The sequence below is a fragment of the Rhamphochromis sp. 'chilingali' genome (genome assembly GCF_963969265.1).
Source record: "Rhamphochromis sp. 'chilingali' genome assembly, chromosome: 2".
Taxonomy (NCBI): Eukaryota; Metazoa; Chordata; class Actinopteri; order Cichliformes; family Cichlidae; genus Rhamphochromis; species Rhamphochromis sp. 'chilingali'.
In genome coordinates, this window is record NC_137930.1 from 61128780 (window position 1) to 61143875 (window position 15096).

A 15096-nucleotide genomic window follows, 5' to 3' on the forward strand; every position below is an offset into this window, starting at 1 on the left:
GACGAAATTAGTTCCTGGTCAGGTGTACAACAAAGGGAGCCTGTTTCAGCATTGTATGCTGATGGTGGAACATGACAAGAGGTCAGACAGGGGTTTCTTTTGCGCTGGTGGATCGACAAACGCCATAAGCTGTTTTACAGCGCGCGGCAGGCCCGCTTGGATGTGATGCTCACCCAGATTTTTCTGTCTAAACAGATGTAGTAGCTGCAGAGGTTTACAGAGAAGAGTCTGTAGATGGGGGGGGGGGAAGTTTCTTTGAATATGTTTATGTTCAATCTCAAGCTTTATAAAGTAGCAAGAATGCACTACATGGCTCAGCTATTGTTGAAAATGTGTTTTACTGTAATGTATAAAATGCATAAAAATGTGTAAAATGTCCATTAAGCTGTGAATGCTCTTCATGGTACATTAGGATCCTGGCCCTACTGATATCCCCCAATAATGAGTGTGATTTAGTGATTTCACGCTTTGTTTGTCCTCCCTGGCCCACTGCCCCTCTCTGGATCCCCTTCGTACACAGGTGTATTGGCTCAATGTAATGAGATCATTACCAGCCTCGTCAGTAAACGTGTTTATTTGGCAAACGGAGCCGCCTGCTCCTTCCCTCTCTTGATCTGCATCCAAAGAGGCATTTAACTAAAATAAGCTCTGCAGTACAATTGGGCAAACAGAAGTCGGTTCAGATCATTACAAGACCTGTGGGTAAACATGTCGGGTTCCCACAATCCCCTTTTCCAGAGCTGCTCGAAAGACCATGAGAGAGAAAAAACATGATTATGAACAGAGTACATATCGCCCAAACTCATCATTGAGTTACAAGGTGTTTTTAACTGAAATTGCATTTGGGCTATTTATGAGGCAATTAATAAACATAATAAGTATGGTTTTTATTATTATGTTTATTGCTGTTTATTTCTGTCTTCTGTTTGATTTATTTTAGTTGGTAAAGCGTTTAGAAATTTGTAGATTTTGTAACAACTTGCCACAATCACCTTCATGTGACCCGACACTGCACTGTTACACGGCTTTATCCCACGTGCCCATCTCATCCCAGTTACTATAGATATTATATAACACATGCAGTATGTTTCTAAAAACAATAAGTTAATAAGCGCCATCTATTTCACTTTTCAACATAACTGTGATATACATAAACAGATATTCATATTCTATATTTCACACATTTTATTCTATTTTTCACAGTGAGGTGAATTCCTTAGTTAAAAAAAAGAAAAAGTAGTATTTGATAAACAACAGAAAAATTATTTGACTGTCAACTAATTATTTGAGCTCTAGTCCAAATATTAGTCCAAAACAAATCTTTAACCTCCTAGAACCTGGCGTCCACATACGTGGACATCACATTTTGGGTTATTTAGACCAAAATACTCAATTTTGCTCTACAAGGGCCTGATATCCACTTACGAGGACATTATACTGCTTTTGTTCTATCAAAATTGTAAATGAATATCCTCATATGTGGCTCTCATTTTTCTCAGACACAAAAATTAGGTAAAAAGAAAAAAAAAAATCTGGTAATTCTTTGTTTTTACATTCATCGGGTCCCAATCAGCCCAAATATCAAAGAGAAATTAAAAATGCATGCCGTGAAACAGTTCGGGTCTTAGGAGGTTAATATATGCATGTGTATCTAAGAAAGCAAAGAGTGGCCGGATTTGAGAGACATCTTCAAACTCCTGACCATCTCTGATGTGATGAGTGCACCTGTTCCTGCGGTTACCGTGTATTTCTTGCCCAAGAAGTGAAGAAGGGGACAACTCCCCCGCTCTTTCTGACTTTTAAGATCCCCTCTAATTCCCCTCCATTAGTCCAAGAGGAGGGAGATGTCACCCCAAAAGTGGAATGTATGGTTAGTAATTACAGCCCAAGGTTGAGCTGTTCCAGGTGAGAGCACTGGAGTGGTTCTATTACCCCTCCCTATCCCCTCCTGGCTCCCCCACCACCCCCACTACCACCTCACCAGCCATGCAGCCCTATCTAGCACCCGCCTACCCACCCACCCAGCCACCAACCCCCCTTTTCTTTCTCTGACCCTCTGTGTCAACCTCCAACTCCCAACACAATCTTTCATCATGGCCTCACAACACACTGGACACCCCTGGTCCTCCAGCAGTCAGCCTCACAGAGCGAGGAAGGAGGACAGTACAGCTGATAAACACATAGCGCACCAAATCACAAACGTGTACAATGATAAACACAAACCCCAGAGGCCTGCTCATGCACACATAGCTGCTGAGCATTAGGGCTATTTTCATCACTGTCATCAAAATCCCCCCCACATTCCCCCGTCATGTAACTTTCATCCCCCTCATCATGTGCAGACTGTAAACTCGATAGGTCTATAAACTACTTGACTACACACAATAACCCAATGCCCCTTCATTTTATTTTACCTACAGCCTTTAAGCACATATATGTATTCCATCCTCTCTTTCTCTAACCACTTCAGTTCCATTATATTAGAGCTGTAATCATTATTGAACCCTGCTAGCCTCCAGCATTATACTCTCTGCACGTTACACCAGTTTGGGTCTGCATAGCAAATTTCATCTAAGGTTAATAAAGTTGAATAATTTGACTAACCAACCGGAACTGCTTCTTATTACGTAGCCAATAAACACATTCATCAGTGAGAACATGAAATGCCCAATGAAAAAAAATAAAAATAAAACTTCCCTTTGATTTCCTCGGCGGTTCAGTTCACAAGTTGATACGGAGAAGGCAGCGCAGGACACTGGCCGGCCATTCACCCGGTGGACACACACACACACACAATGAAGACTTAATATAAACACAGATGCACTCTGGATGTCATCTAAACCACACGTAGTCACTGAGAGATGCTCAGAGACAAAAAAACACACACACACACACACAGACGCCACACACCATCCTCACCAGGAACATCTTTTTATCCATCTAATTCCTCCCACTATGAATAATGCATTTCCCTCCTTACTGAGGCTTGGGTTTAACGCATCGCTGCACGGGTCTTTAAGGAGGTCCTTATTCATAAACAGTAGTGCAGTAAATACCAGAGCTTTGCAACCAATTTAATGGCAGTTATGCTTAACAAATCTGCCTCAATCTAATGATCAGCCACAAAGCTAGACTATGGGTTTAATCTGCACACAGAGGCTCCCGCAGCTCTGCGACTCACTGAATATGCTTAGGGATCTCTCCATCCAGAGAGAGGAGAGCACCAGCCTGACACTTAATCCTCACAACACAACACTGGGATCAACACAACTATGGAATATTGTTAGTCTTTCATGAATAAGAATAACATTGAAAGTCCTAAAACACTGCAGAGACAATGCATAGAGAGACTAAAACATTACGAAGCGCTCCTTTTTTAAATCCATGCTATTCCCCGTCTGGACATCCTAAGTCTTTTCTGCTTCTTATTCCTACATTGACCCTGCGCCTTAACAAGAAGACCACGCGGAATTTAGTGCATGCATTTAGACTGAGTAAAGCTTTGCAACTGTATGCACTGCTCAACAGCAAGACTCTCCACAGAAGGTGCAAAAAGTTCAGATATGAAACACGTCAACACTGAAAAGCAGAATAAATAAAAACTTAATTTCAAACTCATAATTTCACTTACTGAATAAAAAATTATAATCTGTGAGAACTTTTTGAAAAATAAAGAGATCTGCATAAGTAAAAACCACACTTGAATAAGTGTTTTCTTTCTTTTGTGCACCACACATGCTGAGCTGGACTAATTAAAAAAAAAGCAGGACCATTTGAGTTGAGTAAGACAGGAGGCGGATATGTTATTTCTGACCACTATTAAACATATGTCAACAAGTCACCTGAGAGACTGATGACCCTCCCCAGGTATTTGGACACATAAATGTCCATAAAAACAGTTCCCAAAGGAGCTGTCACTGGGTAAATAAGACCACGTGTCCTGAGAGGGAAAATAGAAATACATTTTTGTGCAATGTTGTGCAGTTTTATATTTAAAAAGCAAGTATCCTCATTCTGAACCCAGTGGGGGCTAGAGACATCAGGACAATGGCCCTTTAAGGACAACTGTTCCATGGACCCCTGGCCAGTAAATAACCTGAGAGTTAGTTGATAGGGGCGAATTAGAGCCAGAGCAGTACTGTGTAATGGGGATGGATAGGAGGCTCAGGCTTGGGTCAAAGCCGCTTAGGAATCAATGCAGAGGTACAGGTGTACAACCACAGGTCTATACGAGTAAGAAAACCTTTAAAAAGAAGGAGGAGGGAGGGAGACGGAGACGAGCGGAGGGGGGGGAAACAAACTACAATCATTCATTTCCATTATCACAATTAAAAATTGCCATTCGGGTTGGTACTGGTTTTTAATTTACAAAAGAAAGCAGAGAGAGGAAGACTAATGTTGTAAAGCGAGCGCAGTGATCACACTGGCAAGACAAACTGCATCACTGTCTCGCCTCCCAGCACTATTGCAGTGGAGCTTGAAGACTGGTCACAAAAACAGGAGGCGGTAATATTTCATGCATAAATAATGTTATATATGTGGTTTTCATGTTTATGTGCATTTGAAACTAAATTAAAATATTTTAATGTAAATTTTTGGAATTAATTAATATCCTACCATTACTAATAAAAATGTCACATTTCCTGTGGAGGAATTAAGCACTACAGGAATTGGAAATAGCCTTGACACTTGGATTAAAACACTACTGATGCCATTAAAATGCTAAGTGGGTCCAACCAATTGGCATAACCACATTTCACTAAAGGAATGTCAAAGGAGTACATGAGAAGTAGCAATTACTATTAGAATACTGTTAATTATAGCTGCTGCATATTTAATATGAGCAAAACAAAGGTTATGTTAATATGGGTTCTAATAAGTGTTCATGCACTATATAGTGTCAGTGTATTACCACTACTTGATGCAGTCTTTTGTGAAAAACTGCATTTTTTCCAGCATTTTTTTTTATTAAATATATCACAACAAATGTTGAATGAGGATTATCTTTTTCATTATATAGTGTTTTTTTTTAATTAAGGAAAAAATAAGTACATGTAAAACAGCTAATATGATAACATTTTTTAATATCAATAGCATGCACATCACAGACCTCCTGTGCCCTCTTGTGGAGAAAGCTATTAGTAATTTTCTCCATTCATCCTATACAATTATCGCTCAGGCCAAATATCGGATGTATTTTAGAACTAATCCTCTATCCGCGTCTAGTGAAAGCAATACATTTGGAATGAGAGGCTTATGCACTTTTAACCTCTGATGCCTACAGTCGTTCTGCAGCCATACATCTTCACGTTTTCTTTATTTTGATAATTATCCTTTAGTATCTGACTCACACTACACTTTGTTCTGGTAATCATAGGCATTCCCATTTTAATGTTGGCGTTTTTCAGTTCATTACACTTGTTCTGGGTACAGATTTTCTGCATTTCACATGTTCATGTGCATTTTCCTTTGACAGATTTCATAGTAAAATTATTACTTTTTTAACTATATGTAGAAGTAATCCTAACCCAAAACATTTAAAAATAATAATTTCTTGCTAATAATGTTTTGATGGATGTCAGTTATATTTTTAATTGATGTTTGTTGTGAGTCTTTTAATTCAGAGACAAAGAAAAAGAAAAATAGGTTGAACAGATCTTGGTTTAGTGACGGTCACAGGTTTAATGGAAATACAGTCATCAGAGGTCATTTGATACAAGCCAATTATTATTATTATTATTATTATTAAGTGCTGAAACTGCCTATTGATCAGCTAACGAGTGTCTATTGTGTGTGGCAAGAATCTGAACCTCTTGAGACCTGAGCTATTTTTAATTTCCCCTAAATTTGGGGCATTAGCTGGACCCAGTAAGTATAAAAACTAAGCATCATCTTTGAACAGAAACTCTTTTAATTAAGAAAAAAACTGTATGCCCTCATACGGGTGCAATGGGTTTATATTACAGAGAAACACAATAAAGTCACCATTGTTTAAAAAAACGTATAAAACACTTTTTAAGTATAAAGTGCAGTGTCCACATGAGGACGCACAGTCCCAGGAAACTAAACAATAAATCATTTTCATTTGTGTTACTTTTTAAAAACTGTGTTCTCTTAATGTGTGTAAAGATAAAAGACAGAAGAACATCAGGGTCAGGCAGGCATTTAAGTTCACAAGCTTCTTCCCTCAGTGAAGGTCCCCAGGCTGCTGTAAATCTATGTAATACAGTGCTGCCTTGCTACATCTCATATCACACACATACACAGATACACAGAGTCACACACTCCCACACACAGTGCAATTACATTGCAGGGACTTTTGTTGGGACAAAGAATTTGAATATAAAGACAATTAACGATTTTATGTTTATTTGATTTTCCTCATGCTGTCATTATCTATCTCGAACAAAGAAGCGAGTCTGAACAAATGGCCAGGACTTGTGCTAATTTAAACTAAAGGAAAGAGGAAATAAATTTGTTTCCAGACCATTATATAGTGAGCCATGCATTTGCTGGGTACAAATGGACACCATTCATTACAGTTAACAATGACATCCAATTCAGCCCTGCTAATGAACTTCAATACAGTCATGTTCGGTATTAAGGAGTGATTTGTTGAGTCTAAGTGTATCATTTTGGAGGCTAATGTTGATGAATGCCCCGTTGTGAAGAGATGGGGACATGCAAGGAGTAGAGACAGTCTTGGAAAGCACCCTTCTGTTATAGCATAATACCATATCACCACCTAGTGGTGTCATCACAGAAACACACATTACTGCAGATTGATGGTTCCAACTTTTCAGAACGTTTGTCAGACAAAAGAAAAAGATAAATAAACATTAAGCTCACCAATGCCCACATTGCCTCCGGTAATGAGGACAACCTTGTCAGAGAGGTCACGACCCTGCAGGATCTCGAGAGCAGCAGTGTTTCCATCGTACCGCTTCGGCTTCACCACCACATCCTCTACTGTAAATGCATGACGTGGATCAAAATATGTGCTCCGCTTGTTAATGTGACTGAAAATGACAGAGGAAAGCAGGAATGAAAGCAGCAACGTAGTTTTATTGCAGTCAAACATTTCCACAAATATAAGGGGTTTGATCATAAGTCTTCTTACTCAATGTAAATTATCTGTCCTTTTTCATCAGTTTCCTGCTCCCAACCATATGGTAAGTCTGTAGAAAAAGACAGAGATTTATTATTCTTTAATAGAAAAAGTTTGTAAAAAAAAAAAAAAAAAAAAAGTGTATATACATTTCAAGCCAAAACTGAATTCTATGTCCTGTTTCATTAATTTTTTAACTGACTGCTTAGCTACTGGCCACTGCATAAAAGTTGTGTGGTTGACAATACTCCAAATAACCAAGTCCAAGTTAGAGAAATATCAAATAATCTCAGCTTTGCATACATGTGAACAATTCTCCAGGGAAAACACAAGTGAGTAAAGCAAACCTCCAGCACAACGTTTCTTCTTTCCTGTCTTGGGGTGTTCCCACTGTGTCTTCATCTCATCATGACTGTTGGCACAAACAGAGATTAAGAGTGAATGAAAAAAAATAATTTTCTTTACAATATACAGCTGTGGTCAATAGTGTATTTACACTCATCATGGGCATGAATGTCATGGAAATTTAGGGATTTTAATTATTTCTTTGAACTATTTTTTTTCCAGGGTGGACTAATTATACAGTATGCATCTTTAATGCCTTTTTATATACAGGATGTATATCCTTTGCCAAAGTCTGGAAATAGACCCAAACTGTTACCCTCAATGAGATAAAATTTGTTAGAATAATCAGGACCAACCCAGGAACCACCAAGTCAAGTCAAGTCATCTTTATTTATATATCACATTTAAAAGACATCAAGTGTCGGCCAAAGTGCTGAACAGAGGGATAATATAATAAAAAGAATTAAAATAGATAAGATGAAAATATTATAGAAACCTTGTGAGACATCCATATATGTTTGTAAAAAATATGTGTACATGCAAATATGCACATACATATACAAAAATGTACACATTCACACACAAGCACACATACGTGAACATAAAATACATGTATACGTGTATACACATGCAAACACAAAGACTAAAGCATGCCATGTACTGGAACCTGCTGGTACACCAGCATCACTGTCCACAGTGAAGTGAGTTTTACATCACCGTGGCCCAAGAGGGTGCCAACCAAGAAAGAAGCCACTGCTCCAGAATCGATAAGCCAATTGCCTTCTGGATAAAAGAGACAAAGATTGAGCGTTTTGATCACAATGACCAGAGGTATATTTTGAGCAGTAAATGTGGTGCTTTTAAACCTGAGAGCACTGTACCAGCTGTCACGCATGGTAGTGGTAGTATCATGTTCTGGGGCAGTTTTTTTGCCAATGGTGCTGGTACAGAGGTTGGATAAACTCATCAGGAAGGTTCTGCGATGTCCCCTGGACCCAGTGCAGGTGGTGGGAGACAGAAGGAGTCTGGCCAAAATAACATCTCTGATGGTCAGCGTCTCCCACCCCATGCATGTAAATGTTGCTGAACTGCAGAGCTCCTTCAGTGACAGACTGCTGCATAGGGCTGTCGATATAACGATATATATCGGATTATGATATAAAAACATCTATGTTTCATTTTACGCTATCGTTTGTTTCGTGGTGTCGCAAAATACACTGTTTACATATTTTTTCATCGTTTTGATGGTCACTGTAGTGGCTATATTAATTTCTTAAAGTTCTCTCTTTCTCTTATATTTTATATAACCACACTTCAGACGGACAAGCGCCTGCTTTTATGCGTTGTCGTTAGCAACAACCACGGTAACAGCATCGCGCGTCCGCTTGTTTATGTTCCACATAAACCTTTCACAATAAAGCTCAAGATCCTGTTGAGACTTTTCAAAATAACCTGAATCACGTGAAAGAGCAGATTGTTTACGGATGAGAATTTAAAAAGAGCCGCCAGGTGCTAAAAAATAAACCTTAGAATAAAACGTTAGAACAGGCTTTTCCCCGCAGCACGCCGTGTAATAAATACTCACAAAGAAAACGGCGGCCGTTACAACTTATGTCTAAAAATGTATAGTTTCATGCATTGGTTAAAACACTCGACTCCAGCTACATGACGCGCAGCTGGAAACACTTCCCGCAAGACGAGCTGCCCGAGATTCACAGAATTTACAGAAAATGTTACATTTGTGTGATTTATATCGTTATTTTTTTTATAGAATTCTTATATCGGGATATGAGATTTTGGTCATATCGCACAGCCCTACTGCTGCATCCTAGATGCATGAAGGAGCATTTCTGCAGGTCCTCCCTCCCTACAGCTGTCAGATTGTACAATCAAAACTGCTCCCAACAAACATAGAAGTTTACATCAGCGCTGTAACTTGCACTATTTTATCAACCGATTCACACTACAACCTGGGTTTGCCTCTCATCTGTAATTAAATTAATTACATTAATTTAATTTTAACAACTGTACAGTACTCTGTTTTTGGTCAACTATTGTCCTTGATGTAAATATGTAAAAAAAAAAATGTGTAGGGCCTATATGTGTTTTTCTTGCTGCTGTTACAACAAAATTTCCCCTTTTGGGACAATTAAAGGATTGTTCTATTCTATTTTACACTCCACAAAGTGGACTGAATAATGAAGAAATACTAAATCCAAATTTTTCAACTTCATGTCAAACCAGCCATTGCTCCCAAACACATCAAAACGTGTTTTTTTAAGAGATAAACCAGGCTAACACTAAGGCTCTAGAATGACATTCCCAAAGCCTGACCACTAATCTACTTAAAATTTGTAGACTATGTTTAAAAGCCAGGTCTGTGCAAGGAAGCTAACCAATTTAAATGAACTCTACCAATTCTGCCAAGAAGAGTGGTCAAGTATCCAGACAGGATCTTGTTGACAGCTACCAAAAGTATGTCATTGAGCTGTTACTTGCTAAGTTTTATATATTGAACATATTTGAACCAGGAAGTAGATTTTTGACCTTGTGTGGATTTGAGAAAATCCTAAATAAATTCAAACAGTTCAAAGAAATCAGCAAAAGCCCCACATTGACTCCATGACTCCTTATGTCCAAGATGAGTGGAGATTCTGGTCGATATTGTCATGATAGCATCACAGCATCAGACAGTTGCTATAGATTTTTCAGCTGCACATCCAAAATGTACATTTCTAATGCATTATCCCATTACTGAGGAGGGTTGTGATTTTATATTTCAGCGTAAGTTTACAGCATGGCAGCTAGTGGATAGTGACACTACAGCAGGATAATTCGAGATGACAAACTCACAGACTTATCAAAGACTAACAACAATTAGCACAAACCCTACAGTGAAATAAGGACGGCACACTTTATAACACAGACTTTACAGTGTAGCTAGCAGGCTGTGTTAGCCAGGTGCTAATAGAAATGGCATGGCCCTGATGTCAGTAAGTGTTAGGACTTATACTTATACTCATACACAGACATGCTTGCTGATAGCGTTAATGGTGAGATCTCACTTACTTTGCATAGTAGACCCAACCATCTTTAGTAGACCTCTCCTCCCATCCAGGTGGTAACTCATCCTCACTATCTGTATCGTCCATACCGGCGTACTTCAGAGCTGCCATAGCTTCCAGTGAATGACGAAAATCAGAGAGAAATATCTGCTCTGGAGAATGAATGCAGATGTCAGAGAGCGCAGAAACACGGACACGGCGATCTTCCAGCACTTCCGCAACAACACGATGACGACTGCCGAACTGCATTTTGGGACATTGAGGCGGTAGACCATATGCTGAAGGATCCGGCTTTTTGTGATTCAAATGTTTCCGAAAAAAAGATGGCAGCCAGAAGCCAGAACTAAGTCGAAATTTCGAGTTACTGTCTCAAGTTTAATATCGTTGGGGTTTGTTTTTTTCATAAGCTTAAAGGCTTTATGTTAGAGAACACTGGCTGGGTTTTCTCTCAGCCTTTGATCTGGGTATATAAATTTTAAAGCTAGTAGGAGAATAATGTTGGGAGATGTTGGAAGTGGGCAGATAGAGCTGCTGATTTATGTAATCAGATAACTCAGGCCCACTGAGTTATCTACACAGCTAAAGTTTTCTGATTTTTTTTTAATCTCCTCCAAATCCTTTTATTCTACACTAATTAATCACCTTTCCTGTCATAACTACGCTTCTGTACACTTTTCAGACATCTATCAACCAAAGAGGTCACCATGCAGTTGGGCATGTTTTACCAGTTTTACCTTTCCTGTCTATTGTAATAGAAAAGTAGCCTACAGACTATCCAAGAGGGCCAGAGGAAATCTGAACAGATGACAGCCCTAAACCTATTGGGGACAAAGGTAGCATTAAACCACCTCATTAACTAGTCAACACAGTGGAATGACACGTAACAACTAACAAAAGCGAATTAGTTAGAGCTATTCCGCCTCTAAATGTTCACATGTTTAAATAAAAACAATAAATGAGATATAAACAGGTTTCAGATATAGTTAAATTAAAAGAAATTAGTTGTGTTCTGTGTTTTTTTTCCATGCCTTGAAATTCGACAACTGCCAATGTGACCTAACCAGTACAGCTGTTCCCATCAGCTCAGTAGCTCTTTTGTATGCAAAATCTGTGGCCGTCTCTTGCTTCTCTTATTCCTGCCACTTGACCTGCCTGTTGTGTCTGTTAACCAGTTTGTGCACTTGTTACATGTGTCTTGTCCATCTGCAGAGTCTGTGTTTTCCATAGAATGGCTGCGAAATTTCTGTGGAATAGCGCACTGTTGAACTGATAATAAAAATGTAAAACAGCACAATAATCACAGTGATGTACTGAACTGTGGGATGATGTAATCTAATTTCATAAAGGATGATCCAGTACATCTTATACAAAAGGAGATAAAGAAAAGGAAACACTAAAACACTTGATCCCTAAAGGATTTAGCGGGACTGTGCCTCAAAGTCTGTGGATATGGAGATAGGGATTAGGCCATATAGACTCAGAACAAGGTGTTTAATTCCTGTTTCAAGTTTCAATATGTTTTGGTCAAGCTCTGGTGCAACTCCAACAACAGCACCAAGAGCAACAATTAGGATTTATAAGGAGCTATTGGCAGGGAAAGAGAGATTTTGTATGCTCATTGCATGAAACGCTGCAGTTTGGAAGGAGGCCTGTGTTGCCCTAGCCCAGACTGCACCACCCAAAGAATGTCTTGAAAACAGTTCCAGGCAGCCTGCCTCTAACAAAGATTCAGGTCAGAAAATGTGGTTGTTCTCAAATCAAATCAAATCAAATCACTTTTATTGTCACATCACATGTGCAGGCACACTTCTCTGATAATATCTAGATGAAACTTCCCAGGACCATTTTAAGAGACCATCACCCATCTTTCAGTGTTTCCCAGTTAAAACATAGATCATGTAGTGCACTGTTCCCTGTTTCCAAATCCTTCCACCTGATTGTTTCATAATTTGCCTTCACTGTCCAATGTCGGATGTGCACTGCCACAGCCACTACTCAGTGGAAGGGGTAGTGACCATGGCCAACTTATCTTAGTTGCCAGCCAGTCATTGCCATCTTCAGCATCATTCACTAATGTGTTTCCCCCTGCGTGGCAGCTCTATATTCAAAATCGTTTGTCCGATAAATCCACACAGCCACACTCCTATCTGTATACTCTCTGCTCCACTCAGCCACTTGGTTATTCACTCCCCATTGCTTTCCGCCTTCCACCTCCCAGAGAACTTGATAGGTTTGTAGCTTAAACTTATTCGCTGGAACGTTGAAGACAATTTAATTACACAGCAAAAGCAAGACACGAGTAGGCAAAGTTCTTTATGTTTCTCGTGCACGGGAGAGAACTGGACAAACGCCGTCCCTTCACTTGACCCCAGTTGCTCTCGTCCGCTCCCCCGTAACACTGCTCTTTTATTGAGGTTACATAAATATAAATAGGATCTTTAACATATGACGTCTTCATACACACAAAGAGTACCTTTGCCTGTGCGTTGTGTAAGTATGTGTGTGTGTGTGTGTGGGGGGGGGTGTCAGTGTGTGACCCCATAAACGACTTCCCTGAACCTGCTGGTCTGGAAGTCCAGCAGTTCATCTAAACAAAAGGCACTTAGACATAGACAGATATACGTGTGTTTGCTATACCATATATCAGTAAGAGCAGATATAACCTCTCTCCTGACCTTAAGTTGTGTGTGCATGCCAGAGTGCTCTGGGAGGCACACAGAGTTTCCACAGACTACTAAGGATCAAACCTCTACCAACATGACATTGATTATTAAACTCTAAGCATATATGAGTAGATATTTCTAAGCATAAATGACAATCCACTATACAAACCTGACAGAACTCCTACTCCCTCTCGCACCTACTCCATTACATTCTCCTCCTTAAAATAAAAATAAAAATAAAAAATTTAATGAAACCTTTCTCTTGAACAGATTTTGTGCTCTCCATTCAAACCATTGAAACTATTAAAAGTTATTTAGTCTTCTTTCGATTGCTTCATTTGAAGGTCACCACAGCATATTGTCTGCCTCCATCTAACCCTAGCCTTGGCATCCTCCTCTTTCACTCTCCTCTATCTGTTAACCTCTTGCATGTCCTCCTTCACTAGATTCGTGAATCTTTGTGGTTTTCTGGTTTTCCTCCTGCCTTGCCTACTCCAACATAGCCCCCATCCCTCCTCTGTGCATCCCAAACCACGTCAGCCTTGATTCTCTAGCTTTGTCTCCAAACTGCTCCACCTGAGCTGTCCCTCTGATGTACTCATTTCTAATTATGTCCATTCTAGTCAGTGAAGACCTTAACATCTTAAGCTCTGTCACCTCCAGCTCAGGCTTGTATCTTTTTGTCAGTGCCACTGTCTCCTAACCATACACCATGGTAGGTCTCACTACCATCTTGTAAACTGTCCCTTTCAGTCTTACTACGATTTTCTGTCACAAATCACTCCTGACACTCATCTTCACTGACGTCATCGTGCTTGCTGCCTTATGCTCACCATGCTTGTGTGCTGTTCATTGCTTTGGATGCTTTACTTCAGATATTGAACAAATGTTGCATGATGCAAGAAAAAGGTATATTCCTTATAATGACCTAGTTTTTAGTCTGTTTGAGCTAGCTTTTATAATGAAGTACTGTTAATAATAATATTTTTTAGCTTTTTCAACAGTATTTTGTTAGGATTGGGGGAGGCAATATCAATATTGATTTTGACTATTGAGCTTCACAAAATAAATGTTACTGTATTGTAAAATCAATATTGTGATACTTTGCTTGGTGATACAGTATCAATACAGAGACAGTAAATATTGATATTGATATGATGCAACCTTACTGCATCTACAAAAAAATCTATCCATAAACATGAAAAATGAAAAAACAGTGGCTGACTGGTTATGTATTGAATTATTTTACATTCTGTGACTTCTTGCAACTTCTTGTGACTAGATGGTTGCCCAAAGCTCAAGGGTGCTCACAACCCCTTATGATTGCAAGGAGGCAACCTTTGTGCAAACAGTCTCAGTCTGACGAGCAATGACTGCAATCACTTTCTTAGAGATTGTCAAATAATTACTATCTAATCGATAAAAACAGACAGACGTGCCAACATGTTGCCATCAGTCTGAATGAGCCTTTGTAAAATAGAGTCAGACTGACCTGTCTTCATCTTACAGTGTTAGTATGCTTGATATGCTTGAGAGGTGATAAACTGCAACATGTATTATTACAACACTCGGGACATCACAGAATGTTAAAAAATATCAATAATATCATACTGAGAATCAAGTATTGTGATAATATGGAATCACGGGGTATCTGGTGATTCCCACCTTTAATAGTTATACATAAATAAGAAATAAAATTTTGCATATTTTTCAATTTGTTATAAACAACATAAAAAACCTTACTTTTACGGTGTAAGTGAAATCAGGATAAATCTATCTAGGTCACACGAGCTGGTTCAACCTGATGTCATTTATCCTAAAATAAGAACGATCCAATACTCCTTTTCTTCTGATGGCTGGAAATCCTCTATTCTCACTCGGGCCACTGCGCATGCTCTAAGCAAAGAGAGGCGGG

General features: G+C 39.1%; 1 protein-coding gene across 2 annotated transcripts in view; it reads right to left on the bottom strand.

The window, feature by feature from the left end:
• The window catches only part of wwox (WW domain containing oxidoreductase), a 144158-nt gene extending 129131 nt beyond the window's left edge, over window positions 1-15027 (bottom strand). Inside the window, exons 1-5 of one of the 2 annotated variants that reach the window (XM_080907182.1) lie at window positions 14925-15027; window positions 10523-10670; window positions 7456-7520; window positions 7121-7178; window positions 6850-7019 (exon numbers count right to left, since the gene is read on the bottom strand). In XM_080907182.1, coding sequence (XP_080763308.1) covers window positions 6850-7019; window positions 7121-7178; window positions 7456-7520; window positions 10523-10629 — 400 coding nt within the window. In that variant the 5' untranslated portion in view covers window positions 10630-10670; window positions 14925-15027. Of the gene's footprint in view, window positions 1-6849; window positions 7020-7120; window positions 7179-7455; window positions 7521-10522; window positions 10753-14924 lie in introns of those variants that run through there. The other variant, XM_080907181.1, reaches the window with a different exon arrangement.
• Between the last annotated feature and the right edge of the window lie 69 nt (window positions 15028-15096).